The sequence below is a fragment of the Erinaceus europaeus genome, chromosome 11, assembly GCF_950295315.1.
Source record: "Erinaceus europaeus chromosome 11, mEriEur2.1, whole genome shotgun sequence".
In the NCBI taxonomy this organism is placed as follows: Eukaryota; Metazoa; Chordata; class Mammalia; order Eulipotyphla; family Erinaceidae; genus Erinaceus; species Erinaceus europaeus.
In genome coordinates, this window is record NC_080172.1 from 57,972,660 (window position 1) to 57,999,826 (window position 27,167).

Below are 27,167 nucleotides of genomic sequence, written 5' to 3' on the forward strand. Positions count from 1 at the left end.
CTGTTTTGATTTTCACATTGAAATGGGTTTAGGGTCAAACTTAAGCTCAAGAGAAGTTGGGCTTTAGCACTGAGTGGAATAAGGTGATGTTAAACACAGATTCCAATACTGTATCACCAAACACAGGACTTACCTAAAAGGTTGTGGTAGAGTCCAAAATTTAGAGGATGAGTTCAAATATTAAGAGGATTATGGCCCCCAAAGTAACCATAAAGCCTTTCCCACAGAGAAAGTTGGTAACCACCCACAGCAACTATAAAATACTATTTCCTCAGACCTAGTCTGGGTTTACCACTGAAGAGACACAAAGACAAGAACATTAACACACAAAGTTGGCTTTTAAATACATCTTTATTTCTCAAACTCAAAGTTTCAAATTTTGTCAAGTTCTAACACATTTTCCATTGACAAGTGATTTTACCTGGAACATGTAAGAAGGCCCATGACCATTACACCAAAGAGGAAAACTCACATAGTCTAGGTACTGCTAAGGAATGAATGTTCAAAGGGCTATTTAAATATACACCCCCACCCCCTTAAGAAAACCTCTTCCAATGAAGTCTAATGAATGTGTTACTTGTTATCGAGATCAGTTTGGAAATCAGTGATAAGTCAATTTTCCTAAGCATTTATTTATTTTACCCAACAAAAACAAAAAGAGGCTAATTGGTTACAACATTTAAATGACCAGAGACTTACTTAATGACTTCCTCTTTAGTGGATGACCTGCTTACCTTCCTATGAAAACAAATGACAACTTGTACCAACTCTCACTATGTGCAAGCAACACTATTTTCTTGGCTTACACATCAGCAATTTTTTTTTTTTTTGGTAAAGTGATAGGTAAACATGATTTAGAACTTGAACTTACAAAAAGCATTTTTTTCTTTCCTGTTTCACAACTTGGAAGTCCCCACAAATAATTATGAAGGGTTGGTGGATGTTTTAATACCACCCAGTCTACATACCTCCCTTGGTCCTCTGAATTTAATTGAGTTGGAGTATGGTCCAAAGTCAGCTGTGACTTCCTTGGTCTCTGCCAGATAAAGGATATGATGCTAGCTTTGGCAATGGCAAGCTCTTGCACCTTACAAATCCCATTCAATGGGTTCTCCCTAGTTAGTACCCCAGTGGAATGGTTCTATGTGCATCAAGGGCTTGGCTCACAACTGCATAGCTATAGTTCATCATCCTCAGAAGAGGACATTTGAGCTCAGAATTTAGGTGCATCCTAAATAAGGCACTGAAGATCAACTAGAAAGGCACTATTGTTCAAGGTGGAGAGTTGCTTTTGAATGCTACCATTTCCCCAAAGTTAACAAGACAAGACTTGTTAAAATCTTAACCCACCATGAAGGTCAGGAGCTAGTGTGAGAGGAGTAGCTGAGGGACAAACATATTCAGAATTAGCAAACTTATTGTTATGTCACCACAAAACAGACTCACACACAGATGACACTAACTCCCAGGGAAATATCAAACTTGGGATGGGAATACCTGAAGGTCAAACCACTCCACTACTACACACCAGGAACCCAAAATCTTGCCTACCCAAACTCTTTCAGTTTGCCAGATTCTTCAGGTGTGGGCCAGGCCACATCCCACATGGAGTCAGAGCCCTGACTAGGTGTTAGCGATAGTTTGGTTTCAAGGGTTTAAATTATTGAGTGAGAAATCATGTCTGACTGCCAAGATTCAAAGCTCAAGGTCGAGAATTTGGTGTGTACCCTTCTGCCAATCCAAGGAGGGAGAGGTACTATTCTAATCTCACTGCTGTTCAAACAGACTCTACGAAGTGGGCTGGGATAATAAGCTGCATACTTGCAAGGAGCATCAGAAAAATAGCTGAGAGTCCTGAAGTAAAAGCAACTGCTCAAGTTTATGTTCGAACGTGCACTTGAACATTAGTGCCCTCGGTCACTGCTAAATTTCACATTACACACACACACACACGCCCAACTTCAGAGTACCCAGGTGAGCAGCGTGAAAGACAGGTTTCAGCTGGAATTTCCAGACACTTGAAACTCAAGCTTAACCTGGTCTAGTTCAAGGGTGGCAGAAGGCTTGCAGGTGGAAACAACTTTGTTTCAAAAGGGCAACTTTGGCAAGTGATTTTTTTTTTTTACCATGATGGTTCTAGAACACATGTGTGCCCTCAAATCCCAAACAGCTAGGCTAACTAAGAATTTCAGCTGAAGGTACTTCATCAAAATGACCATATGTCGATGGTGGTAAAGAACCAGGAATAGAGGTGAAGAGTGATTGGGGGGACTTAGAGAAACTTCTCCCTTCATCCTTGAAGGAAGATTAGTACCAACTAGGAACAGAAAGAGAATCATAAATAATTATACAGATAAGCTGAAAATTTAATTACTCAGTGTGGTTCTGATCCTGTCTTCATCATCTGGAGCTTCATTACCCCCCACCCCATCCCCAAGCCTTCCTTGAGATGCAATACTGTCTTCTGTCAGCAGGTGCTTATTTGGCAGTTTCAGCACATAATAGCTCTGGTTAAATATATGCGTGTGTGTGTGTGTGCGCGCATGCACGCACACACACACATGCAAACATGTTATCATGTGACCACAACAGCAGCTTTTAAAGGCCACAGATGACCACATAGTTTTTAAACTTGAGATTCACTCTTCATTGTCCACCTTTAACACTGAAGCATCTGGGGGATCTCTCAAGGTCCTTGACTCAATACCAGCTAACTCACATGTAGCTATGCCTGTCAGGAGGCTGTTCACACAGAGAAAGGAGCCTCCAGTCACCTACTGAGCATGGAGACCAGCCTTGGGTTTCCATTTGACCTGCTTAAAAGGACTGAGACATCACATTCCAGAAATACAACAACCTGAAAATATACTAGAAAAAGGCAAACCATTCAGTTGCTTCTGAACGTATCTGCACTAAGGTCATTTTTGTTGCTTAAAGTGAGAAGAGAGCTAGCAAGAACTTAGGGCTTGGGATTTTTTTTTCTTTATGACCTCCAGAGAAGATGAAAAATTGGGAATATGGTCTTGGCAGAATCACTGTAGAAACCAAACAGACTGGCCATCTTGGGTTTCTTTGTTCTTGATACCCTAAATTGATACTTTCTAGAAGATTCCACACAAAAGTTTCCAAACACAAAACCCCTTACCTAAATCTACTGGGAGAGCAACAGCAGATTCGACTATAACTCTCCCATGACTAAACTTGCTTCAGACTAGAGATTAACACTGCTTTCCTCCTAAAGTGCAGAAAATAAACAAGATCAAATCCACCAGAACAAGGAAAATCTTTGAGTCACTTCTCCAGTGCATCAGAGTGAATTGGTGCAAAGTGTTGTGGTTACTCCAATGCATGCAAACCTTGACAGAATGCTAGACCTCGGGTTTCATGTACCACATGGGTATAACAGGTTCACGTCTAAAGGTACTCTCAGCCAAAGAACTCTGCTCTGAAGAGTAGCACATTCCACAGGTTGCTCTGTTTATTTTTAAGTTCCTGAATTTACTTGCTGTTAGAAAACCTGGAGAAGGTATGCACATTCTTTTTGGAAAAACAAGGACAAGGACAAATCAGCCAGAAAATACCCACAAAGCAACAGCTTACCATACTTGGAATGTGACCAAATTGGGTTTCCAATTAAAACATGGAAAGACCCTCATATCAATTACGACAATGAATCTAGACTCAACACAATGCTGTTTTAGGAAAGGGATGAGCTAATGGGGGGAAATTGTGTCATTCAATAAGAATTCCTTAAAGAAGAAAAATTGAACATTCATGTTTCCTATTTACAATCAGCCCCCCACCACCACCACCAAATTTCTATTTTAACATTATGTTTCCACATTTTATTTTGTTTTCAAGTTACATTTCAAGAAAAGGTCTTTTTTTCTAATTTTTCTTTTTTTTTTTCTCAGCACTCTCTCACAATTCCTTTTGATAGCACAACATCTAAGCCAGAAACCACTTCCAAACAGATCACAATTCTCCAGCTATTGGCTCTGCTGGGTTTGCCAAAAGGAGTCCTCAGCTCTGCTGACAGGGAATAAATGTAAGCATTTTAGCTCCTTGAACAAAAATTAAGCCACAAGAGCACCCTCAGATTTACCATTTTCTGCCTGACTAAAACTGATACAAAGGGGGACGTACACACTATCCACACAACTTTCATGGAACTGCTGAGAACCTCAGGTGAGGACCAACTTGGGCTACTTTGGAGGCTCAGTTGGGAAGACAATTAGTCCAGTTCTCTATGGCCCAAGTGTCTCCATATCTCAAATACTGCACAGAGCTCCAATCCCCTCTGTGCTTTTGGTTGGCCAACGCATGTTAATATTTATCTTGGAAAGATGTGGATAGGTCCATACTTCCTATTGAATTTTCCAAAGTGGCACTGGAAAAATGGGTCCCTTTAGGGTTGGCTCATGGTAGACTCATTCCAATGGGTATACACACACACAAAAAATAAAAAAAATAAAAAAAAGCAGTTTCAGAGCTGAGTTCCCCTTTAAAAGCCAAACACCTACATCTAGAAGGAGGCTTCCCTACCTGAAAGCCCTTGCCCTATTGGGGTTCCCCAGGTGGTGGCAACCCTCAGGTCTCAAGGCTAGTTACAGGGCAGCCAGGTAGGGTAGGGCTGGCTGTAGGTGACTGGAGGGTGGGCAATGTAGTAGTTGCTGAAGTTGCCATCACTGACATAAGGAGCTGGCTGGTAATAACAGGTGACATTGGTGGCGTTGGGGATGATGTTCTGTTCTGCCAGCACGCGCAAGGCCAGGAGGGAGATGAGGTTGAGGGTCTGCCTCCGCTCGTGTCCCATGAGACACACGGTGCTCTCATTTACCACCCTGCGCAGGATCATGAGGTAGTCGTACTTGCTCCTCTCCTCCTCGGCAAAGTGGTTCTGAAGGTAGGTTTCCAGCTTCCTTTGCTGCTCGAGGATATCCGGGAAGTCGATGAAAAACCGAGAGCACATGTAACGCTCTAGAGTCTTGATTTCTTCCTGGTCAGTGGGTCTGAAATCCCGCACGAGCAGGTTGCTGTATTTGAGCAGTCCCCCGCCCCTGATCTCCTCGGGGTTCTTGGTGGCAATCAGTCTGTTCTGTAAGTGGTCGAAGGCTTCCTCAAAGTCCCCATACATGCTCTCCCCGATGACTTTGGGATGCAGGTGCTCCGAGATGGGGCTGCTAGAGCAGTCATAGAAGATGAGCAGAGAATCCAGGATGATCTGAAAGGAGTCCACACTGAACTCAAACTGACGCCGGATGGAGTCCACAAACTTGAGCTCCACATTCCTCCCGTTCTTGTTGGAGAGGGAAATGAGGCTCCAGCGATCCGTGTCTGTGCAGACCTTCACCAGCTTCTGGACGTAGGCCTCCTTCAGAGTGACTGGGCTGATTTTGAGCTTGTTCACGCCCTCCGGCAGGAAGTTGAGAAGGGAGCGTAGAACCACGTCCCTGACCAGCTGGAACTCGACCTCTGTCGGGAGGGCCACATGGAAGATGAGGTCCAGGTCTTTGCAACCTAAGCCATTATCTTTGACCAGGACATGGCCAGCAGCAGAGCCATTCAGGCGAACATCCTGCACTTGGATGCCAGCCTCCTCCAGCTGGCTGCGGACAGTCTGGACAATGTCCTTCAGAGTTATCTCCAAGGTTGGAAAGTTGCCTCGTCCATGGATGGGGACGACCTCTGTCAGGACCTCATGCAGTCGGCTAACTTGATCCCAGCTGAGCACACTGAAGGACGAGCAGTCCCTGGCACTGCTGCTCTCCTCTGCCATCTCGAGGGTGTTCTTCCAGGGAGACTGAAAGGGAAAGAGAGACACAAACAAAGTCAGAAGTCACATCTACACAGCAAAGCAGCTTCATGGGCCTGGAGAAGATGCTCCTTGACCTCAGAACCTTCCCCTCACTGTCCAAAGGCAGTGAGTAACACCTGTTATTGGGTCACTGCATGGATGAAAGGAGTTAAAGGTATAAAGACCAGACCTATGATGGAGTGATGACAAGATGCTATTGATTTATTCTGCATCATGGACTCTTGTTGGTTGGTTAGTCAGCTGGATTTGCTTGTTTTGTCTATGTGAGGGTGGAGGGTAGAACGTGCTGGTTTGGGGAAAGGAAACTATAAAACATATTAAACCAGAGCTGGGTGGAGGTGAACCTGGTTGATTGCACATGTTACAGTGCACAAAGACCTGGGTTCAAGCCCCCAGTCCCCACCTACAGGGGGAAAGTTTTGCAAGTAGTAAAGCAGTATGACAGGTGTTTCTCTGTCTCTCTCCCTATCACCCCCTTCCTTCTTAATTTCTGGCTATCTCTAGCCAATAAATAGATAATAAAGTGATACTCTAGCCAATAAATAGATCTCTAGCCAATTAATAGATAATAAAATATACTTAAAAAAACTTATTAAACCAAGTAGGTCTCAATCATTTGCTGTACTTCTTTGTTGTCCACAGAGAGCATCTCTCCTAGGGAGTCCAGTGGTAGCACAGCAGGTTAAGAGCAGGTGGCACAAAGCGCAAGGACCGGCACAAGGATCCCAGTTCAAGCCCCCAGCTCCCCACCTGCAGGGGAGTCTATTCACAAGTGGTGAAGCAGGTCTGCAGGTGTCTATCTTTCTCTCCCCGTCTTCCCCTCCTCTCTCCATTTCTCTCTGTCCTATCCAACAATGATGACATCAATAACAATAACTACAACAAAACAACAAGGGCAACAAAAGGGAATAAATAAATAAATATATAAAAAAGAAAGCATCTCTCCTCTTGTTGATTTCCTAACTATATTCTGGATTTCAACCCCCACACACAAGACACATCAATCTCCCACTCTACAATACTGAAAAAGAGTATCCTCATCATTTTTTAGGATCTGCATAGTATTCTACTGTGCTTATGTATCACAACCTTCTTACCATTCATCTGTTGTTGGGGATCTGGGTTGCTTCCAGGTGTAGGCTATTACAAACTATGTTGCTATGAATATTGGTATGCATAGAAATTTTCATAGAGGTGTTTTTGTTTTCCCTGTGTAGATCCCTAGGAGAGGGATTACTGAACATCCCCCAACTTCACTCTAGCCCTGTGTCCCCATATGTACATACCATCACAGTCTCATACAGAGATTTCCTTTAGCCCACAAACAGATCATTTCTCAACTCTGGATTGCAGCCATACCCAATGAGAAGAGGAAGTGGATCAAATAAATTGATGCAGAGGCTGGGTGGCAGTTCACCCAGTAGATCACATTCAATACCACACTCGAGCACCTTTCAAGCCCCTGGCCCCCACCTGCATGGAAGAAGCTTCACGAGTGGTGAAACAATGCTGCAGGTGTCTCTCGTTTTTGTCTTTCTCTCCTCCTCTCTCACCCTCACTCAAAAAGAAAGAAAAAGGGAAAACAGCTCCTGGGAATGATGGAGCTGTGCCATCACCTAGTCCCAGATAATCCTGGTGGCAAAACAAAACAAAATGCTCATCAGTTAGAAAGGCAGAGTGCCGTGGATTCTTAGGAGTCAAATATTAGCTGGGCAGATGCAAATGCTAAAGCAAAACATGGAGGGGCTGTCCTCAGACTTTGCCAGGAGTCTTCCAAGAATCACCCCAACAGTCTCTGCAGCTTCCCTGTTTCTTCTCCAGCCTGTGCTCTCCCCTAGACCTGGCACTCAAATCTTGCACTTGTGCAAGGAATCCTTGATTTATCTACTGTGGTCTGATTACTCATGTCTGGTCACCATTGGATATTTCCAGACAGAAGCTGACCATCATGATGATGGGTGAGAATATAACATAATTGGGCTGAAGATATATCTCAGCAGGCAGAGCATGTGCCTTGCCATGCACAGGGCACAGCTTTGAGCCCTGGCACTACATGGCAGTGCCCTAGCACTATGGGAAGCTCCAATGCTGTGGCATTCTCTGTTGCTTTATCTTAATGAAAAGACAGTCTGGGAATCGTGAGACCATGCATGATCAAGAGCCTGGCTTGCAAAAAAAAAAAAAAAGAAGAAGAAGAAAAAAAGAAAAAGTAAGAGTTATCTAATGAAAAAAATAAATAAGAAGAAAAAAGAGTCATCTAATGTTAAAGCTTAGTAAAGACTATGCCCATCTCAAGAAAATTGGCTCTTAATATAAGAGGAGGGTCACCCGAGACCAGTGAGATTCCTATGAAAGTTATAACAGGCTCTGGCAGAAAAAAAAATGCATCTGCTTAAGGTTTTTTAAATCTGTGAGCTTATAGCAAATTCAAAGTTTGAAAAAAAATTTATAGATATATATTGCCTCCAGGGTTATCGTTGGGGGTGCCAGCACTATGAATCCATTGCTCTGGAGGCCATTTTTTCATCTTATTGGATAGGACTGAGAAAAACTGAGAGGAGGGTGAGATGGGGAGGGGGCTTCAGACCTGTGTCACTGTTTGTGAAGCAACCCCACTGCAGGTGGGGAATTGGGGGCTTGAACTGAGATCCTTGTTCATTATACTATGTGCACTTAACTACACACCACCGCCTGGCCTCCCAAAGTTTGAGTATATTCTAGACTGAGAACTTGTAAGGTATTACCATGCACAAGGACCTAGGTTTGAGCCCCTAGTCTCCACCAGCAGAGGGAAAGCTTCACAATTGGTAAAGCAGTGCTGCAGGTGTCTCTCTCTCCCTCTCTACCTCCCCCTCCCTCTCAATTTCTCTCTGTTCTATCAAGTAAAATTAAGTGTTTTAAAAAAGAAGTTTAAGGTGTATTACACTAAAGTAAAAGACTCTGGGGTGGGTGGGGGGGAGAGTATAGGTCCAAAAAGGATGACAGAGGACCTAGTGGGGGTTGTATTGTTATGTGGAAAACTGTGAAATGTTATGTACAAACTATTGTATTTACTGTCAAATGTAAAACATTAATCATCCAATAGAGAAATTTAACAAAAGAAGTTTAAAAAATCTTTAAAATAAATCTGTAGGGGAGGATGAATAGCCAAGAAAGTTATTGAAAACTGTAATGTTATATACTAGCCCCATAAGAGATAGTCGTAAATCATGATAACTGAAAGGCATGGTACTAGCTAAACAAAAAAAGGAGGAGGAGGAGGTGGAGAAGGTGGATGAACAGGTAAGATGGCTCACCTAGGAGAGAGCACACACTCCCATGCAGGAGATCCTAGGCTTGAATCTCACGTCTTTACACATGGGAGGGAGCACATACTCCCAGAGGGTTAAAGAATAGGAAAGTTATCAGGGGAGGGAATGGGATACAAAGTTCTGGTGGTGGCAATTTTGCGAAGTTGTACCCCTCTTATCCTATGGTTTTGTCAATGTTTCCTTTTTATAAATAAAAAATTTGGAAAAAAAAAAAAAAGAGAAACTTCACGAATGATAAGGCAGTGCTTTGCTGTCTCTCCTTCCCCCCCCTCAGCTAGTATCTGGGAAAAGAAAAAAAAAAAGTCTGCCAGTAGAGGTGGGGCTACATATGTGCAAAGCCCTGGGGGCAGAAAAAAGAGGTGCTGTACTGAGATGCTCTGGTTCTCACTCTATCATAATTGACCACTTAAAAATATATATATAATTTAGCAGAATATAAAGTGTGTATTTATTTTATTTACTTCATATAAGAGAGAAAGAAGTCAGTATCACACCAGCACATATGGTGCCAAGAGCCTCAGGCATGCAAGTCCCTCTCTCTACAATTTGGATACTCTTCTCTAGTTCAACAACAATAACAACAACAAAAAAAAACAGATGCAGAGGGAGAGTGAAAGAAACCACAACACCAAGGTTTCCTCTAATGCAGCAGAGGCTGGGCAAACCATATGGCAAAAGCAGTGTACTCTGTATGCAGATATTTCCTGAGCTTTCTCTGGCTTTTAAAAACAAGGAGCCTGGCAGTGGTGCACCTGGCTGAGCACACAGGTTACCATGTGCCAGTACAAAAAAAGGTTGGGCCCCCAGTCCCCACCTGCAGGGAAGACATTTTGAGTTGTAAAGCAGGTCTGCAAGTGGCTGTTTCTCTCTCCCTATCTTCCCCCTCTCAATGTCTCTTTGTCCTATCAAATAGAAGGAAGGGCTAAGGGAGGAGAAAATAGCTAGATGCCAGGAGCTGCAGTGCTGGTACCAAGGCCCAGCAATAACCCTCATGTCAGTAAAAATAAAAGTAAAATAAAATAGAGGTAATCCCTTCTTTAGTGTCAAACTAAGATCTAAATGAATGAATTAAAGATTTAGTAAAACTTAAGCCCAGCCCTTACTGCAATGAAATAAGCTGTGGTCTCTTTTCACTCTCTTTTAAAAAATCAATAAAAGAATTAAACTCTAACTGTATAGTAAAAAACATTGGATTAATATACACTTACATACAACAGGTACTCCTTTCTAAATCTTATGATATCTAAGTCACAAAAAAGCATTGATATAGTAGCCTATGGGGGGAAAAATCATGTATTACAGTTAAGATACCATATGGAAGTTAAAAAGACAAAACTGGGGTGGGGGATTGAATTTTGCATTAGGCAAAGTACTCATTTCCTTAATGAGTAATAAGCTTCTATAATCAGAAATACTAAAGTCCCATAGAAAGAAAAAAGGACAGAAGAGTGACATGATATATCCAAGCTTTGCCTTCATGGATGTACAAATTCAAACTCCAGTGTATCCTTGGTACCATTTAGCAAAGATAGAGAAGTGTGGGGGCCGGGTGGTAGTACTCCTGGTTGAGCACACAATTGCAAGGACCCAGGTTCGAGCCCCAGTCCCCACCTTGAGGGGGAAAGCTTTGCAAGTTTCAGGTGTCTCTCTGTCTCTTTCCCTCTATCTCCCTCTCCCCTCTCAATTTCTCTTTGTCTCTATCAGAGCATAAATAAAATTTTTAAAAAAGAATAATTTTTTTAAAGAAAACCAGATGTATGCAGTCATCCAAAGAAGAGTACTGGCTCTCTCTGTAGAGATGTAAAATGTCACTTTATAAAACAGTCCAGATTGGACAGGGGTAAAATAACATTATTATGCAGAGACTCTCATGCCTGAGGCTCCAAAGTCCCTGGTTCAATCCTCTGAACCAGGATGGGATGAGCAGTGCTCTGGTAAATAAATAAATAATAAACAGTCAAGATCTATGAGCTGAGAAGCAAGTGTAGAACTGTGTGTGTAAAAGTGCATGTCAATGTGTACAATCACATCTTGGAAAGATTCACAGTGGTTCAGGTTACACCAAATACCTACCTCTAAGGTAGGGGGCAGGAGAAGAAAGTTTTCCATGCCTTCTGAATTTGAAATCTATACACTTATCAACTGAAAAATGTTTAATCCTATGAGTCATGTCTAAAAATCTCTCCCTTGTGAGTGTTCCACTCATCTTAATTCATTCACAACCCCTCTCCACCATCCACATACCCAAACCCATGTGCCAAAATCAATATACTTGGAAACTTCTTCTCCAAGCTTTATATGTTGACATTGAGGAAGGTAGGAAGAGGAGAAAGGATAGTTTTGTTTGTTTGTTTTTCCTACAGAAAGGCTTTTCATCAAGCTAAATCCATGATGTTTTAAATTCTCTCAGTTGAACCATGATATAGGTAGAGAGGAGCTCAAGCTATTAAAGGTTAAGAGCAAATTTGGAATTTAATTCACCAGAAGAGCCCAGAGTAAGTCCCTGGTTCCTATTAGGAAGAAAGAAAAACAAACAAACAAAACAAAACAACAACAAAAAAAAAAAACCCTTAATTGACACCCACTCAAACAACTTCAAATATCAAAAGTATATATTTTAGTTACTTAGAAAAATATTGGCATTAGAATAAACCTAATTCTTAGGCCATTAGTGTTTAGGTAACAGTTTAGTTTAAGTTTTAGCTTTAATTAAATGCTTGGAATCAAGATTGATATAATCCCCCACATAAAAGAATCACATGAAGCACTCATTCCCAACTCGTGATGGCTCCAGTAAAGGGCAAATTCTTGTTAACAAAACTAACAAAATAGTGACTAGTAAATTCAAACTGAACTGATCATTCCTTTGTTGTCAGGAAAATATTGGGTTGTCAGAAAAGTCATGACATGTTTTTTTCCATGTTTTTCTATGTGAAAATGCATCATGACTTTTCTAACTACCCAGTAACATACATTGTATTTTGCATAATGGACACTGGGAAAGCTCTAATTTCCCACTGACTTTAAAGTTTGTCCATCCAACCCTTTTACAAATGTAACGACCAACTGCCTACTCAGTTCAAGTTACTTAATCTACTAAAAAGTTTGACTCATGGTGTACAATTATCTTAGGTTCCCCTGAGTTCTCTTCCTTCTATCTCTTTCCTGCAGAATACAACACACACATTACTAGAAAACAGATTTGAGAAATGGCAGCGACAACAGGAATGGAGAAAGTAGCCTAGAATATTGAGGCAAGTTTCCTACTTTAAAAAAAATATTTAAAATTTGGAGCTGGGTGGTGGCGCACCTGGTTGAGCGCATATGTTACAATGCACAAGGACCCAGGTTTGAGGCCCCGGTCCCCACCTGCAGGGGGAAAGCTTTGCAAGTGGTGAAGCAGGGCTGCAGGTGTCTCTCTGTTACTTCCCCTCACTATTTCCCCCTTCCCTCTCAATTTCTGGCTATCTCTATCCAATAAATAAATAAAGGTAATTATTTTCTTAATATTTATTTATTTATTTTAGATAGAAATTGAGAGGAAAGGGGGATACAGTGTGAAGAAGAGACACACCTACAGCCCTGCTTCCCTTTTCAAGAAGCTTCCTCCCTGCAGGTGGGGGGACCAGGGGCTTAAACTCAGATCCTTTCACACTGTTATGCTATTACAGATGTTATGCTATTTATGTTTCAGCCATTATTGAAGAAAACAAGTAACATCAAAAAGTCATTTCTATAACTACCGGATGATTCCACTCATATGTGGAATGTAAAGATCAGATACACATGAACTTGGAAAGAAAAAAAAAAAAAGCAAGCAACTGTGAGAACAGTGGTAGTTATCTTTGGGAGGTGGGGGGGTGGGGATACAGAAGGTTGGGGTGGGTGTGGTGTGGAACTGTACACTATAATCTTACAGTCATGTACCCTATTATTAACAACAAATTTAAAAAGTCATTTCTCGTTCTGTTTCAGTTTCTCTGAGTCCAAGAAATAAGGGAAATGGAAGCTAGGAGGGCACAAAGGGACAGGTGAGTGAAAGAGACAGGCAGATGCACAAGTGGGAGATGCGTGTACAAGGAGCACTGTAACACTACCAGGTCAAGGGCTTTAGGTCAAGTCAAGGTCAATTCCTCTCTGAGGCTGGCATTACAGTCCGAAGAGTTCTTTGTCTAAATGGTGATGTTGATTCAAGAAGTTAAAGGCAGTGTATATTGAAGTCTAGTCTTGTGTTAAGAGTTCTAGGAGTGAAAAAAAGGTTCTAGTAAATTTTCTGGAAACATTCTCAGGTCAGGTGATGTCCTCATCTCAGCTCCACCCCTGCCCGTCCCATCTGGTCCAGAAACAACTGAACAATCTATTCACTCACCTTACCATGGGTTTGAGAAGTCAAAAGAAGCCTAATACATCCTATCATTCTTCTGATGACAAAAGTCTCTTTCATGGTACTGGTTATTGCCGGGATAGCCTGAGGGTACTTCTTCCCGAGCTAGTGCTCTCTGGGTTGGAGAGAACTCAACTGGAGCTGATCTAGGCTGCTGTGTGGGAGAGGGATCAAGAACTCGTGCTGCACCAACTTCCGCAGGAGATACACTCTGGAACTCTCGGAGCCGGAAAGCAATTTCCAAGTGTCTTTAATCAGAAGAGCAGCTGTTTTTATACTCTCCAAGTAGGGTGGAAACAGGATGTGATATAGAGAGGGTGGAGAGAAAAGTGACTGGTGAAAATCAGAGTGTGACAAAGAAGGGATCAGTGTGTGACAAGGAGGGGGTGGAGCAGGAGAGAATCCTATCATAGAACCACCAATACCCTGGAGTGCTTTATGTAAAAGTGATTTATGTAAATAGACCAAAGCTTTGGATCAGTAAAATCCCTATATAGGCATATGGTTAAGCAGAAGCCAGGGGGAGGTGGCAACTACCCAACAGGTTATTACCTCAAAAATGTGGATTTTCCTAGGAACCTTGTCCAGTACAGGGTAAGACACCCATCTATGGATGTTCTTCAAGCCTGGTGACAGACTCCAAGGAAGGTGTGGATGTGGCCCCTGACTGAGAGGGGATCTGTGAGAGCCACTGTCCACACAAATTCTTTGTCCCATGCACAAGAGGACACTTTGGGCAGAAAGAGGTAATGGAATGAAATCCAACAGTGTAGAGAATTTAAGAAGTGAAAGTAGGTGGTAATACGCCATAATATCCTACCTTCCTCTTTCCTTCGCCAGATGAGTGAATGAGAAACAAGACAGCATGGGAAAGCTATCAGGGGAGGGGGTGGGTTATGGAGATTGGGTGGCGGGAATTCTGTGGAGTTGTACCCCTCCTACCCTATGGTTTTGTTAATTAATCCTTTCTTTAATAAAAATAAATAAATAAATAAATACAGGTAAAAAAAAAAAAGAAACAAGACAGCAGCTCTATTTCTTTATTATCTATAAGAGGAAGATAGGTGTAGGGGTGTGTGTGTGTGTGTGTGTGTGTGTGTGTGTGTGTGTGTGCGCGCGCGCATGCATGTGCAGGGTAATGAAAGAGTATTCAGTACACACCACCTCACATCAATTCCCATTTAATACTCAGAAGTGCCATGAGGAGACAACCATGAGCCTTTTTCCACAAATTAGTGAGCAAGGATCAGAAAAATATCAAGAACTGCCCCCAGACCCCTAACTGCAGAACCAGTGTTCGAACTCTCAGGACTAGTGACTTGTCCTAGGAGGCTCAGGTTTGGCGGCCACAGGTGGATGAGGGGAGTAGCAGTCACTACAGATGCACACATGCACTGTGATGACTACTTCTTACTTCTACCAAAACCGTCTGTCCTCAAAGGCTGTGTTGACCCTGGCCAAAGAGCAGCCAATCTGTTGACTCTGTAACTGTCACACCTAATCATCTTCTCATTTCCCTTTGCCTGTATCATGTACGTTAAAGACAGACAGCCTGGAGTTGTGCACCCTTGAAGTGTTTGCTTTACTACATACAGGCTCTAGTGAAGCAAAGGATTAAGTCTGTGTTCAATGTCCAGGACACCAAGCTGGCTTAGAGATGCCCTTAAGAAAGGTACCAGAGTGATCCAGGAAGTGGAGCAGTGGATAAAGCAGTGGACTCTCAAGCATGAGGTCCTGAGTTCAATCCCCAGCAGCACATGTACCAGAGTGATGTCTGGTTCTTTTTTCTCTCTCCTCCTATGTTTCTCATTAATAAATAAATAAATCTTAAAAAGAAAGAGAGAGAAAGAAAGAAAGAGAGAGGAAAAGAGAGAAAGAAAGAAAGGAAGGAAGGAAGGAACCAATCAGAGAAGGCAATCCACTGGCTGTGGTTAAGAAGTCCCATTTCTCAGTAGGGAAGGACATCACCTTCACAGTCATCTTAATCCTCCATACATTCATTCCACTGCTTGTTCAGAAGCTCCATCAAGTACTGAATTGTGTTGGAAGTTCTCAGGGTCTCTTTATGTAGCCAGAGTGTGGCCAAGGGATACCTAATATCATTAGGTGTTAGCCCAAGTAGGCAGGGAGATCATTCCATCAAAACTTTATCTGAATCTACCTCTTTGATTCCTACAACAACCCTACAGGTTAAAACTAATAACACCTCAATGGGTGAGGAAACTGGGAGCAATGGCCTTAAAATAATCCTTAACTTGCCAAGGACACACCCACTGCAAGTACGTGTAACAGGTTCTTAGGAGGAGGTTCAGGGCTTGGAAGGCAAGACTGGCTAGGGTAAATGTAGAAAGTAGAAGTGCTAAAAGGAAGGAAAGCCAAGAAAACCTTGATATTTTTATGATGATAGGAAAGAAGCTATCCAGATGTGTAGCCACTTGACAACCAGTGCTGAAAAGAGAAAACATCAAGAACAAAAAATGGCTAATGTTCATGCCAGCACAGAAATGCTCACCCTCAGAATCATTACAGGTTTGGGTAGGTATATTAAACCTGCCAGGAGTCGCCAGATCTGAATGTAGTTAAGGACAGAAAGGTTAAGAGTTTCAGGTGTGTTTGCCTTAAAGGAACAATGGCTGGAAAACGATGGCCCAGGATTTCATGGTAGGAGCTGAGGGAGCACAGACATGCTGGGGAGGCTGCAAGGCAGCTATGATTTTGGAGAAGGTGGTTCAAGAGAGGGAGGGAAGCAGCAACATTAAAAGGAAGTGACTTGGGGAACTGAAGGGAGATTGATTTATTGACACCAGGATTGTTTTTGGGGCTTGAGTGTCTGCACAACAACTCCACTGCTCGCACTGATGAGTTTTTCTTTTTATTATAGAGACAGAAATAAATATTGAGAAAGGAGGAGAGAGAGAGAGAGAGAGAGAGGCCTGCAACACTGTTCCACCACTCATGGTGCTTCCCCTACTGCAGGTGAGAAGCAGAGGCTTGAACCTGGGTCCTCACACATGGTAACATGTATGTTTAATCAGGTGCACCACTGCCCAGCCCCTTTGAGAGTGATTTTAGTAATGGGCTGGTCCTGACCTGGGCAGTGAAGGTACACAGCACAGAAATCAGACTCTGGGGACTTGCTCTGCTAGCAGAGAAAATCAGGAGTTCCAATCTGCCAATAAAGCAAAGGAACAGGACGCTCCCTGCAGACAAGAGAAGGGCTGTATCAGATCCAGGAAACAGATAACCCAACTGGAGCTGCAGAAAGAAGGTAGGGAGGTTTGCAACAAGCCTCCAGGAGGGCAGAACTAGCACAGGAAGGAGAAGTAGAACATAACTGACAATGGGAACTGCCAGGGACAGATCGACCACAACATGAATGTTGAGCCGGAGCCTGGAAACCTGCCACCTTGCCCACTTTCATCTCATCAGACCCTTGAGATCCCTTCATCCTGGAGATAAGCTGGCTGCTGAGTGGTCATGAACTTGAGATATATAGCAGTAGATAAGTGGGGAGAGTGGAGGAAACCCAGGGTTCAAAGTGGATTTGACCTTCTGAAGAAAAGGCCTCCCTTATTCCTTGAATTCCTAGGGCAGTGAAGGCCAGGAGTTATCTATGACCAGAGGGTGTGGGGAAGCAGTCTGAAGAAACCTTTTTGTATGTTAGCTGCCAGCCCCCTTATCAAAGTTCAGATTCTTCACCCCCAGCCCCCACCCAAAGAGGGAGACCACACTCTGGAAACTCTCCCATGCCCCCCTCCACCAAAAAAAAAAAAAAACATAAAGAAGTCAGATAACTGAGGTACACACCTGTATTTAATGTGCATATAGTCAATGTTAAGATAAGCAAATGGCGCAGGGGGTGCTGGCAGTGACGCACTCAATAGAGTGCACATAATGCACAAGGACCTGGGTTCAAAGTCCCACTTCCCACCTTCACCATTGAAGGGGAAACTTCATGAGCTTTGAAGCAGTGGTACAGGTGTCTTTCTCTCTCCTCTCCTTCTCTAGCTCTCCCTTTCCTCTTAATTTCTGTCTCTATAAAAACAAATACAATTTTTAAAAAATTTGTCAGGAGTAGTGGATTTATCTTGCAAGCAGTAGCCCCAATGATAACCCTGGTGGCAAAAAAATAATAAAGACTACATATATGCAAATGGCCCAAAGCAGCAGATCCAGATAAAACATCTTTTTCAAAAGGCCATAAAATATATCCTGTGCTTTCTCTAAGATGCTGTCATTTTTACAGCTGCTCATGCACACACCCACAGCATATTGCACCACAGTTCAGCAATGACTGCCCCCAAGTCACCAGGCTGCACCCAGGGAACACATTTCCAAGTCAGTGACACAGCAAACCCAGCAGGTGGCCTTTTCTCACTCTATGCTCTATCACACTCAGCCAGGCCTGGGACTATTTTCTCAGGGTTATCTGGACCTCCTAGCCACCAAATACTGGTGTTTACAAGAATTAAAGGGAAAAAAATCAATTAAGTTCCTACAGACAGTGGGATTCTCAGCTAAAGGCAAGATATTCTGGACCAAAAGCAGAAGCAGGTTATGTGACCCAGCAACACCCCCTTTTGCACTGGGCTCTGTGCTGTGGGGGTGGGGGGGGCATCTCACAAATGCTCACTGGATAGCACCCACTGAGTGAGCTTGGGTCAGAGAGGCTCACCCTAAGCAGATGCCCAAACAGAAAGTTCTCCCCAGCCTTTCAAAATAGGATGCTTCAGCAAGTGTGTGGTTGGAGAGATAACGCTGGAAGCATGAACGCTGTGGCTGCAAAACAGCATGAAACCGAATCAAAACACGGGCCCAGGTATGACGACGTGCACCAACAATCAAGTGCTCCAAGGAGACCCAGACATTGCTGCAGGGAGAAGGAAGAACAGTGTCAGGACACAGACCTCATTGGGTGGGAGCTGAGCACAGAAGCCTTTGGTTTTTCCGAGATGTCAGCATTATTAAGGGTTCTGTACACAACTAGAAGTGCAAATAATCTTTACTGCTATTTAGTGCACCACTTCCTCTCACCAATGCCTTTTTCTAAGAGATGTTACCTACCAGTGTGAATTCATTTAGACAGAAATGGAGACTGAGAAAAACTTGATTCCTGGAAGGATATTGTTTATTATGTTTACTTTAAGAATGACCGAGATGACACACAACCCACTGGACTTAGAACTGAGAGCCTTCAGGTTTCATCCAAGTTTGTGTCCACAGGCTACATAACCATCTAACTCTCCAACTAAGTAAGGGCTTTCTCCAAAATGAGGGCCTTCATACATTAGAAGTCTTGTTTAGCACTAATAGTGTAGTGAAAAGTTCACCTGGCTAGTGTGTCTGCTTGGTCATGTACTCAGTCTAGGTTTGAGTTCAGTGCCCATTGCACTGGAGGAAGCTTTGGGGCTGTGGTTCTTTTTCCTCTCTGTCTCTATCACTCTGAAATGGCCCAGTATGGCAAAGTCCCAGCAACAGTGAAAAGAAAAAAAAAATTAAGGGAGGAGGCTGGGAAAGAGGGAAAGAAGGAGAGGGGGAAAGAGAGAGGGAGGGAGGGGTCAGGGAGGGAGAGAGAGAGAGAGAGAACAGAGAATGCAGGGCATTGGGGTCTTGGTGCATGGTGGTGGACAGGGACTTAAGTTAGGAGTGAGAGTGTTTCAATGATGCCTGTCATGAGAAGAGGAAAATTAGTTTTTATTTATTTTATTTTTAATCAATAAATTTCCCTCTCATATTAATTAAATACTGATTTATATGACTACAAGTTAACAGGAGTGTACATAAACACCATTCCCACCACTACAAGACTGTGTGAGGAGAATCTGTATTCACGTGTCAACAACTGTACTAGAGCCTCTCCTCCCATAAAATGATAAAGAAAGGAAGAGACTAGTACACTGTTGGACATTAGCAGGGAAGTGACAGAAAACTCTCATCTGATCAACACAGCATTTATCACAACCTATATACACACATCTTCACATTCATATCTGTGCAAACTGGCCTTTGTTCTACTCAGGATGGTCACCACACACAGTTTGACCCATAGGTCCTTCCCTGCAGAGGAAACACTCACACAGTGCGCAGCTGCCCTCCAGGAACTGAGCATGGCAGCAAGAGGAATCTTCAACAGGCTCAACAGTCTTTCTGTAAGTATTATGAACACTGCTAAAGGAAAGAAATTTGGGGAGGTAGGACTACAAGAAAAGACTAAAACCACATTGCACTACCTCTTTCTGTACCAACTGTACCTGAGGTAAACAAAACTATCTTGATTTGATGTCCCTCCATGTGTCTAGCCAGGTAAGTCACAAGGAAAGCTCACTGGTCTGATGAGCATTAAATCACCAAGCAGTATGCTGACATTCGCTATCTCATAAACACCTTTCATATGAAAGCTTGCCCCTCTAACGTTTACATTCAGATTTTAACCATTCATCATTTTTTTTGTTGTTGCCTTACTAGAGGCCTGTTTCCCTGCCAGTCTGTTTACCCACAGGTTTTTGAGATTCTGTTATCTTTAAGAAACGTTATTCTTTAGGAAACTGTAGAAAAACAGGAGCATTGGAGCGGGAATCAAACATGCTGAGTTTCCATGCCTGGCCTCATTTACAGGGTAAATGATTATCCCTAACCTGACTGTAATGACCAAATTTCCGTTCATTCTTGAGAATATTTATCTTCAGAGCCAACTATTTTCCTAGCACCGCTCACAGAGCCTGTGATACTGTAGAAAGCACAATACAAAAATCTCTACATTCATAGAGCTCTTATCCTTACTTTCTTCTTTCATCACTCTACACTGGCAGCTCTTCCTCTCACACAAATCAGAATTTGGGCTCTTTCTTCAGACCTACACATCCCAATCCAGTGGCTGCAAGCACATATGGCTCTTGAGTACCAGACATGGGGCAAGTCCACTCTCAGCCATGTAGGGAATGTAAAACACACACTCAATTTTAAGGACTCAGGATGAGGAAAGACAAACAAAACAAAATGCCCCACCAGGTTTTCAGATTGATTAACAACTTAAAAACCTTTAACATGGTGGGTTAAGTTATTGGTACTTAGTTTACCTGTTTGTCTTTACTTTGTAATGTGACCGCTAGAAACTAATTGTGGCTCACATTTGCCTGCTGTTGGACAGCGCTGGCGTGCTGGCCTTGTTATAATGAAGACACTGAAGCCTGATAAGGCAAAGGCTCTAGCAGGACTAGAATACAGTGTGCTGGCAATCTCAATAGCTGGGAGGAAGAAGTGTCAGAATGTAGAAGGCCAGGGCAGGGGAGACAGCTGTGGTGACTGTTCCAACCATAGACAATGCTTGGAAACACAGCAGGTGCTCTATGAGCATTCAGTTCCTCCCTATTCTGGATCAGAACTCTTCATCCTGCAGCCCCAGCACAGAATCTATTTATATGGACATCAGGACTGACCAACACCACAGCAAGTCAGCTGACCAGCCACTCACAGCTCCCTGATGCCACCTATCCCTTAACTGTCACTGTCATTGGCACAGGTCAGGACTAAACAAAGCATGTTTAGGGATGAGGTGAAGGCAGCCAGGTGAGAGGATTACCCTCACTTCTCCCTTCCTTGTAAAGGTGAAGTAAGGCAAGAGGATTGATGGCAACATTCAAGGGGGCCAGTCTAAGGTTCATGAATAATCTTATTCTCAAGTGTGCTTACTGGATGCTAACCTGGAGACCTATGTGGGACACTCTGTGCTCACTCAACCAAAGCTAAGATCTTACTTTTTGATATATATTTTTTTCCTAGTGATTCAATGATGGCACATAAAATTTTAAGATGCTAGGAAGACTATTTCACAATGCACCCACCATCAAGGTAATGAGAAGTGGTAGGTAGCTTTTTATTTGTTTTGTTTTGACAGAGAAAAAGGGAGTAAAATAGACTAAGAGGAATCACTATAGAGAAGCAGTATGGGGTTTAGGGTTCCCGCAGATGGGGGGGTCCAATCAGAAAGAGTCCAAAGCTGGCTTAAAGTTTGATGAGAAAAGAGTAGCACTGATTTGTTAAGACACACACACACACACACACACACACCGGATGGGACATAGAACTCTGGTGGTGGGAACTGTGTGGAATTATACCCTTGTTACCTTATGATCTTATTAATCATTATTAAATAACTAATTAAAAATTTAAATTTTTTTAAAAAAAGAAAAGAAACACAGGGGCCAGGCAGTGGCAGACCTGGTTAAGCACATACATTATAGTGCACAAGGACTGGTTCCCCTGACTCCCCGTTGCAGGGGGAAAGCTTCATGAGTGGTAAAGCAGTGCTGCAGGTGTCTCTCTGTCTCTTTCCCTCGCTATCTGTCTCCCACCTCTCTCAATTTCTGTATCTATCCAATAATAAATAAAAATTTTTAAAAAAGAAAAACACACACAATAATGTGTTATATGGTGAAATGGAGGGTGGTTAAGAAGATTTACTCAAGGGTGGTCATAAAGAAAACATGTCAGAAAGGTGCAGGTCTTGAAAAGGAGTTCAATATTTTTAGTCCGCCTGATGTTAGCTATCAAGTTCAAGCAAAAATTACTAAAGTCATGAGCCCCTAGGAATATACCTAAAATAGACATCCTCATTTCTTTCCACCCTAAGATCCTTATTCTCAGCTGTTCTAGTCCTACGTTTCAGTTCCTGATTATTAAGCATTTTTTCCTGCTTTATATCTTTTTTTATTTCTTTACTGGGGAATTAATGTTTTACATTCAACAGTAAATACAATAGTTTGTACATGCATAACATTTCCCAGTTTTCCATATAACAATACAACCCCCACTAGGTCCTCTGTCATCCTTCTTGGATCTGTATTCTCCCCACCCACCCAACCCAGAGTCTTTTACTTTGGTGCAGTATGCCAATTCCAGTTCAGGTTCTACTTGTGTTTTCTTTTCTGATCTTGTTTTTCATCCTGCTTTATATCTTACCACCTTTTAGCCACCAAGCTGCAGACACTACTATGATTCACCAATGTGTCCTGGAACCTCACCTCTCCAGAGCCCTACCCCACTAGAGAAAGAAATAAGCTTGGAGTATGGATAGACCTACCCATGTCCAGTAGAGAAGCAATTACAGAAGCTGGAACTCCCACCTTCTGCACCCCATAAAGAATTTTGGTCCATACCCTCAGAGGGGGAGAAATGTTAGGGGAAGATGGCCAAAGGACTTTGAACTCCAATTCTATCAAGACCCAGGGAGAAGAAAATAGAAGGACATTCAGAAGTAGCAATAGGTGTTGGTGTGACTTAGAAAGGAAGAGAAGGCAGGACCATAGAAAAAACAGGCAAACACACACACATGTATATAATTATAGATATAATATTCAACCCATATCTGTAACCTTGGAAGAAAGACTGCAGTTTCCAATAAAGGGAGTGGGGAAACAGAACTCTGGTAGTGGGTCCAGTGTGGAATTATACCCGTTATCTCATAGTTTTGTAAATCAATATTATATCACTAATAAGATAAAAAAGAAAAAGGGTACAGCTTCTAGAAGGAGGGCAGGCACAGTGAGTTCTGAAGGTACAGAGGACACTGAATTGGCCAGAACCAAGGGGACACCTCTGAGGTGGCCAGTGCTCTCATCTTGCTGCTTCCTATAGGGCCCTAGTGCAGGCCAGTGCTAGCAGTGGGAAACAACAGCAAAAAAAAAGAGAGAGAGAGAGAGAGAGAGAGAGAGAGAGAGAGAAAGACTCAGCAGAACTAGCAAGCCACTGAGCATGAGGGGAAAAGGCCGAGCTCGTTGTCATGTGGGGCTGGCATGGGGTGGATGGGGAGTGCTTGCAGGGAGCAGCTCTGCTTCAGCTTGAGTAGCTTCAGCTGTCCACCAATTAGCAGTCATTGTCTTCCCCACCCCCAGACCCCCAGGCCCCATCCCTAAACCTGCATCTCAGTGGCCTCCATTTAAAAGGGGAGGGGACAGGAATCCCTGCCCTTTAGGCTAGAGCTTCTGACCCAAAAAACTAAAACTAAACTAAAAAGCTAATGATAATAATAATAAAATTGCCATGCTTTGGCCTACTAGAATAACGCCTACTTAAAGTATGCATGCCCTTTGAAAAGAAGGGTTGCCCAGCGGAATGCCAGTAGGACACTGTATCCAGACTCTCTGCTATGCCCCCAGGCCCTGCTCTGGGAGCTGGAGGGATGATCCCTGCCTTCCTGGGGCACACAAGGCAATGGCTAAGACAAACATGTTATGAAGTTCATCTAGCCCCTCATGTGTCCACAGCACATGATTTCCACACACCACTCCCAGGTCTCCTCTACACCTGGCACAAATGACTGCCTAGAGAAGCACTTAACTACTTACTGACTCAATCACCATTATCCAGGAAATAAACACTGTTTGTGCAGTTTAGTACCCAAGACTCCAAAGGACCCTGAGACTAATAAAAACAGCCTATATGCAGAGTTGCTTAAGCTCAGCAGCGATTTCTTCACGTTTTGTTTTTTTCCCTTGTTATTCCAAGAAGTTCTACAAACAGTTCCAGAACAGGCTACCAGAGCCAGATGTACAAAATCTATTATCTCTAAACAATTCATAAGGCTGTCTTATAGAACTGGGTTATGTAAAGGTGCTTCCTGTAAATTAGTTCAATTCTAAGTATAAGCTTCCATTGTAACACATGCAGTGGAAGGAAGTATGAAAGTTGAAGGCCAGAAGTCCAGAAGGTATCATGAGAGACCAGCACTACTACTGAGGCCAGAAGTGTCAAGAAATATGAACATTTCCTAAAACACACGTGTCTACTTCATTGTAATACAGCTCACATCAGTTTAACAGACTATAGTCCAAACAGTAAGGTAACAATTTTTAAATAGTCTCAGTGACAACACAGAAAAGTATAAAATTGTATTCATAGCTAATACTTTAGACTTCTGTATCACTACCTCAAGCACTCACATGCCACAAAAATAGCAGATACAGCCCAGTCAGTTGAGAGAGAGAGAGAGAGAGAGAGAGAGAGAGAAAACAAAAACACTAATTTCACTTCATTCATCAAACTAGATTAGGTCGCCATCTTTTCTCTTACACACGTCTAACACAGCATTCAGAGCCCAGGGCTTGTTGTTCTTGAGTAACTAGACCCCCACATACAATACCCCAAAGATGAAGGCAGTTGTAGTGGGGGGAGGGGAGGGGAGAAAGGAGGGGTTTCTAATTTTGTATCCAGTGTGTGCAGTGACTGAACAAGGGCACCACAGTCCACTTGCAGATTATCTTTATTGCAGGGTGTTCCTTGAACTCTCACAAGTACAGACTTCTCTGTTCTGATGGGTAGTGCAAAATGTGTGAGCAGTCTGCCCTGGCCTTGAACAATGGGGGGACGAAGGCTAAGTGTGGCACAACTGAGAAATGGAGCAGGTGGGGTTCCCAAGAGCTGTGTGCCCACACCCACAGTGGAATTTAAGAAAAGAGAAGGGCCAGTGACCACAGCACTAAATTATTTCATTCTGACCAACAGGCTGAGGGCCAAATCCTTTCTGCAAAGGTACCCCAACTTGATTTCCGGATATAAGGTAGCTATTGTGGAAGAAATCGCACCAACAGTGCTCTAGGGACACTTAGCAAATCAGGGACTTTTGTTATGAGTATCAATGTGGAGGTCTTATTGCAGAGAAAAATAATATAATGTCCGAGGACTCTCTCCAGGACTACTTGAGCAACTACATGCAATATCCCCAAATCTTACTAAAGTTCTTTACCAAGAATAAACAAACTACAGATAAGGGGGTATACCTTAAGATACAAGGTTTCAGCTATCACCAGTAAAAGCCTGACTCCAGAGATAATAGTAAGTCTTCCATCTATACAAACAAGCATGTCAAACGACAGAGTCATGGCTGCTCCCTGCTCAGACCATCTTGCCTGAGAGTGAAGAGCAGTCAGCTCTGAGGCCCCACTGCATCCCTTGTAGTTGCTGGGGCTCTCCCTGCAAACCTAACTCCCCAAGGACACCTCTGGGGACTCAAGACAACCCAGTTCTTGATAAGTGCTTCTACCACTCTCCAAGCTGCCTGGCTCTGGTCCTTGCTGGCTTCCTTGCCAAGTTACTCACTTGAAAAGTTAGTGTGGCCAAGCATGGCCATCCTTATGCCCCCCCCCCCCCCGCATCCTCCCCCCTTCCAACCCTTGGAGGGCAGCTGAGCCCAGCCTGGAGTTCACTTTAGAAGGACTTAATATTTCCCGGAGTGATTCTGGTTCTTGATCCACCTACAGATTATCCTGAACACCAAAACGGTCACCACACCAACCACTGCATAGACTTTAGACAAAGCCTAGTGTAAGCGCACTTTAAGCACCGTTTCTGCTGCCGCCGCTGTTTTTACATGTTATGACTCCATAAAGCAAACCACCGACAGTTTACAAAAGAGGAAAAAAAAAAAAAAAAAGGAAGAAAAAAAAAAAAAAAGAAAGAAAGCAGGTCCCTGCTTAAAGTTAAGAACTTGGTGAGCTCTGCAGAAGTCTTTGTCCCCAAGGGACCAGCACTTACCAGGGGTAAGGGTGGGTACTTCTGTGGTCCAAAAGAAAAAAAATTGCCAGTTCCCCCACCCCCGTCCCCCAAGAGGTTCTTTTTCTCCCATGTAACAGCATTTTGGGTTGCTCGCCTGCCCGCGTTCTGCAGAAGTCTGTGGCTACCGACCTGGACTCTCTGGCTTTCTCCCGCATCGCTCCCCCACACCCCCTCGGGGCCACCTACGCAATCCGGCCGAGACACCTTGCCCAGCAGCCGCGCTTCTGAGCTGCCGCTGCCTGTCTTGGCTTCGGATCCACGGGGTAAGCAAGTTTTATTCCTGAAAAGGGAGGAACCAGGTCACAGAGCACGTCTTCCCAAGAAGTTTCCGAGAGGCGAGCAGCGCCCACCGGTCACCAGCCCGAATCGCTCTGCTGCGCACCGTGTCCCTGCGGAGCGCCGTGAATCCCAGAGAACTTTGGGGTGTCCGCCCTCTGCTCTTGAGAGCCTGGGAGGAGGGCACCCCTGCTTGGCCCGACCGACCGCGTCTCCAACTGCTCCGCCTTCCGAAGCCGCCGAGTTCTACTCCGCGCTCCGCCCGCGGGGGAGCCGAGGGGCGAGCCCCAGGGCCTCGCAAGCAAGCGAGGGAGGACAGGGTGGACTGACCGCCCTCGGACCCGGGAAGGGGCTGCAGGTGCCCATCGCCTGTTCTTCGGCCGCCCAGCCTGTGGGGCGCGCGGTGCACAACTCGCTCAAGTTTTCCGAAGCGGGGCCGCAAGGCTGCGAGAAGTTTGCGGCTCGCGCTCGGGACGGCCGTCGGGACCGCCCGGGGACCGGCGAGGGCTGCCTTGGCGCGGCGGGGGCGAGCGGCGGAGGCAGCACGGGCCCACACCTGTGAGCCCTCCCAGCGGGCCCGCGGACTCGGCCAACATTTGCGCGCAGCTCGCGGGGGCAGACAACACCTCCCCCCAGCCCCCAGAGCCGGGCCGTGACTCTCCGGGGCCGCGGCATCCTCGCACCTGTCGGGCGGACTCACCTGGGCGGTGGCGGAGGAGAGAGGTCCTAGGCGTGGGCAGCCCCCGGCAGGAGCGGCACGGTCACTACAGTCCCCAGCTAGCGGCACCGAGTGAGCCGGCCCGCCGCCGCCCCCTCCGCTCTTATACGG

General features: G+C 44.1%; 1 protein-coding gene across 1 annotated transcript; it reads right to left on the reverse strand.

Annotated features, from left to right (window-relative positions):
* Positions 1–332: 332 nt before the first annotated feature.
* Positions 333–27,167, reverse strand: TENT5C (terminal nucleotidyltransferase 5C). Its single transcript, XM_007525495.3, has 2 exons — positions 27,039–27,167; positions 333–5,803 (listed from the first exon to the last, which is right to left on the reverse strand). Exon 2 carries the CDS (start codon positions 5,777–5,779, stop codon positions 4,604–4,606), a length of 1,176 nt encoding a protein of 391 aa, XP_007525557.1. The 5' UTR covers positions 5,780–5,803; positions 27,039–27,167; the 3' UTR covers positions 333–4,603.

Bases quoted from the DNA above. Each gene is read 5' to 3' on its own strand.
- TENT5C (XM_007525495.3), bottom strand. From the start codon at position 5,779: ATGGCAGAGGAGAGCAGCAGTGCCAGGGACTGCTCGTCCTTCAGTGTG.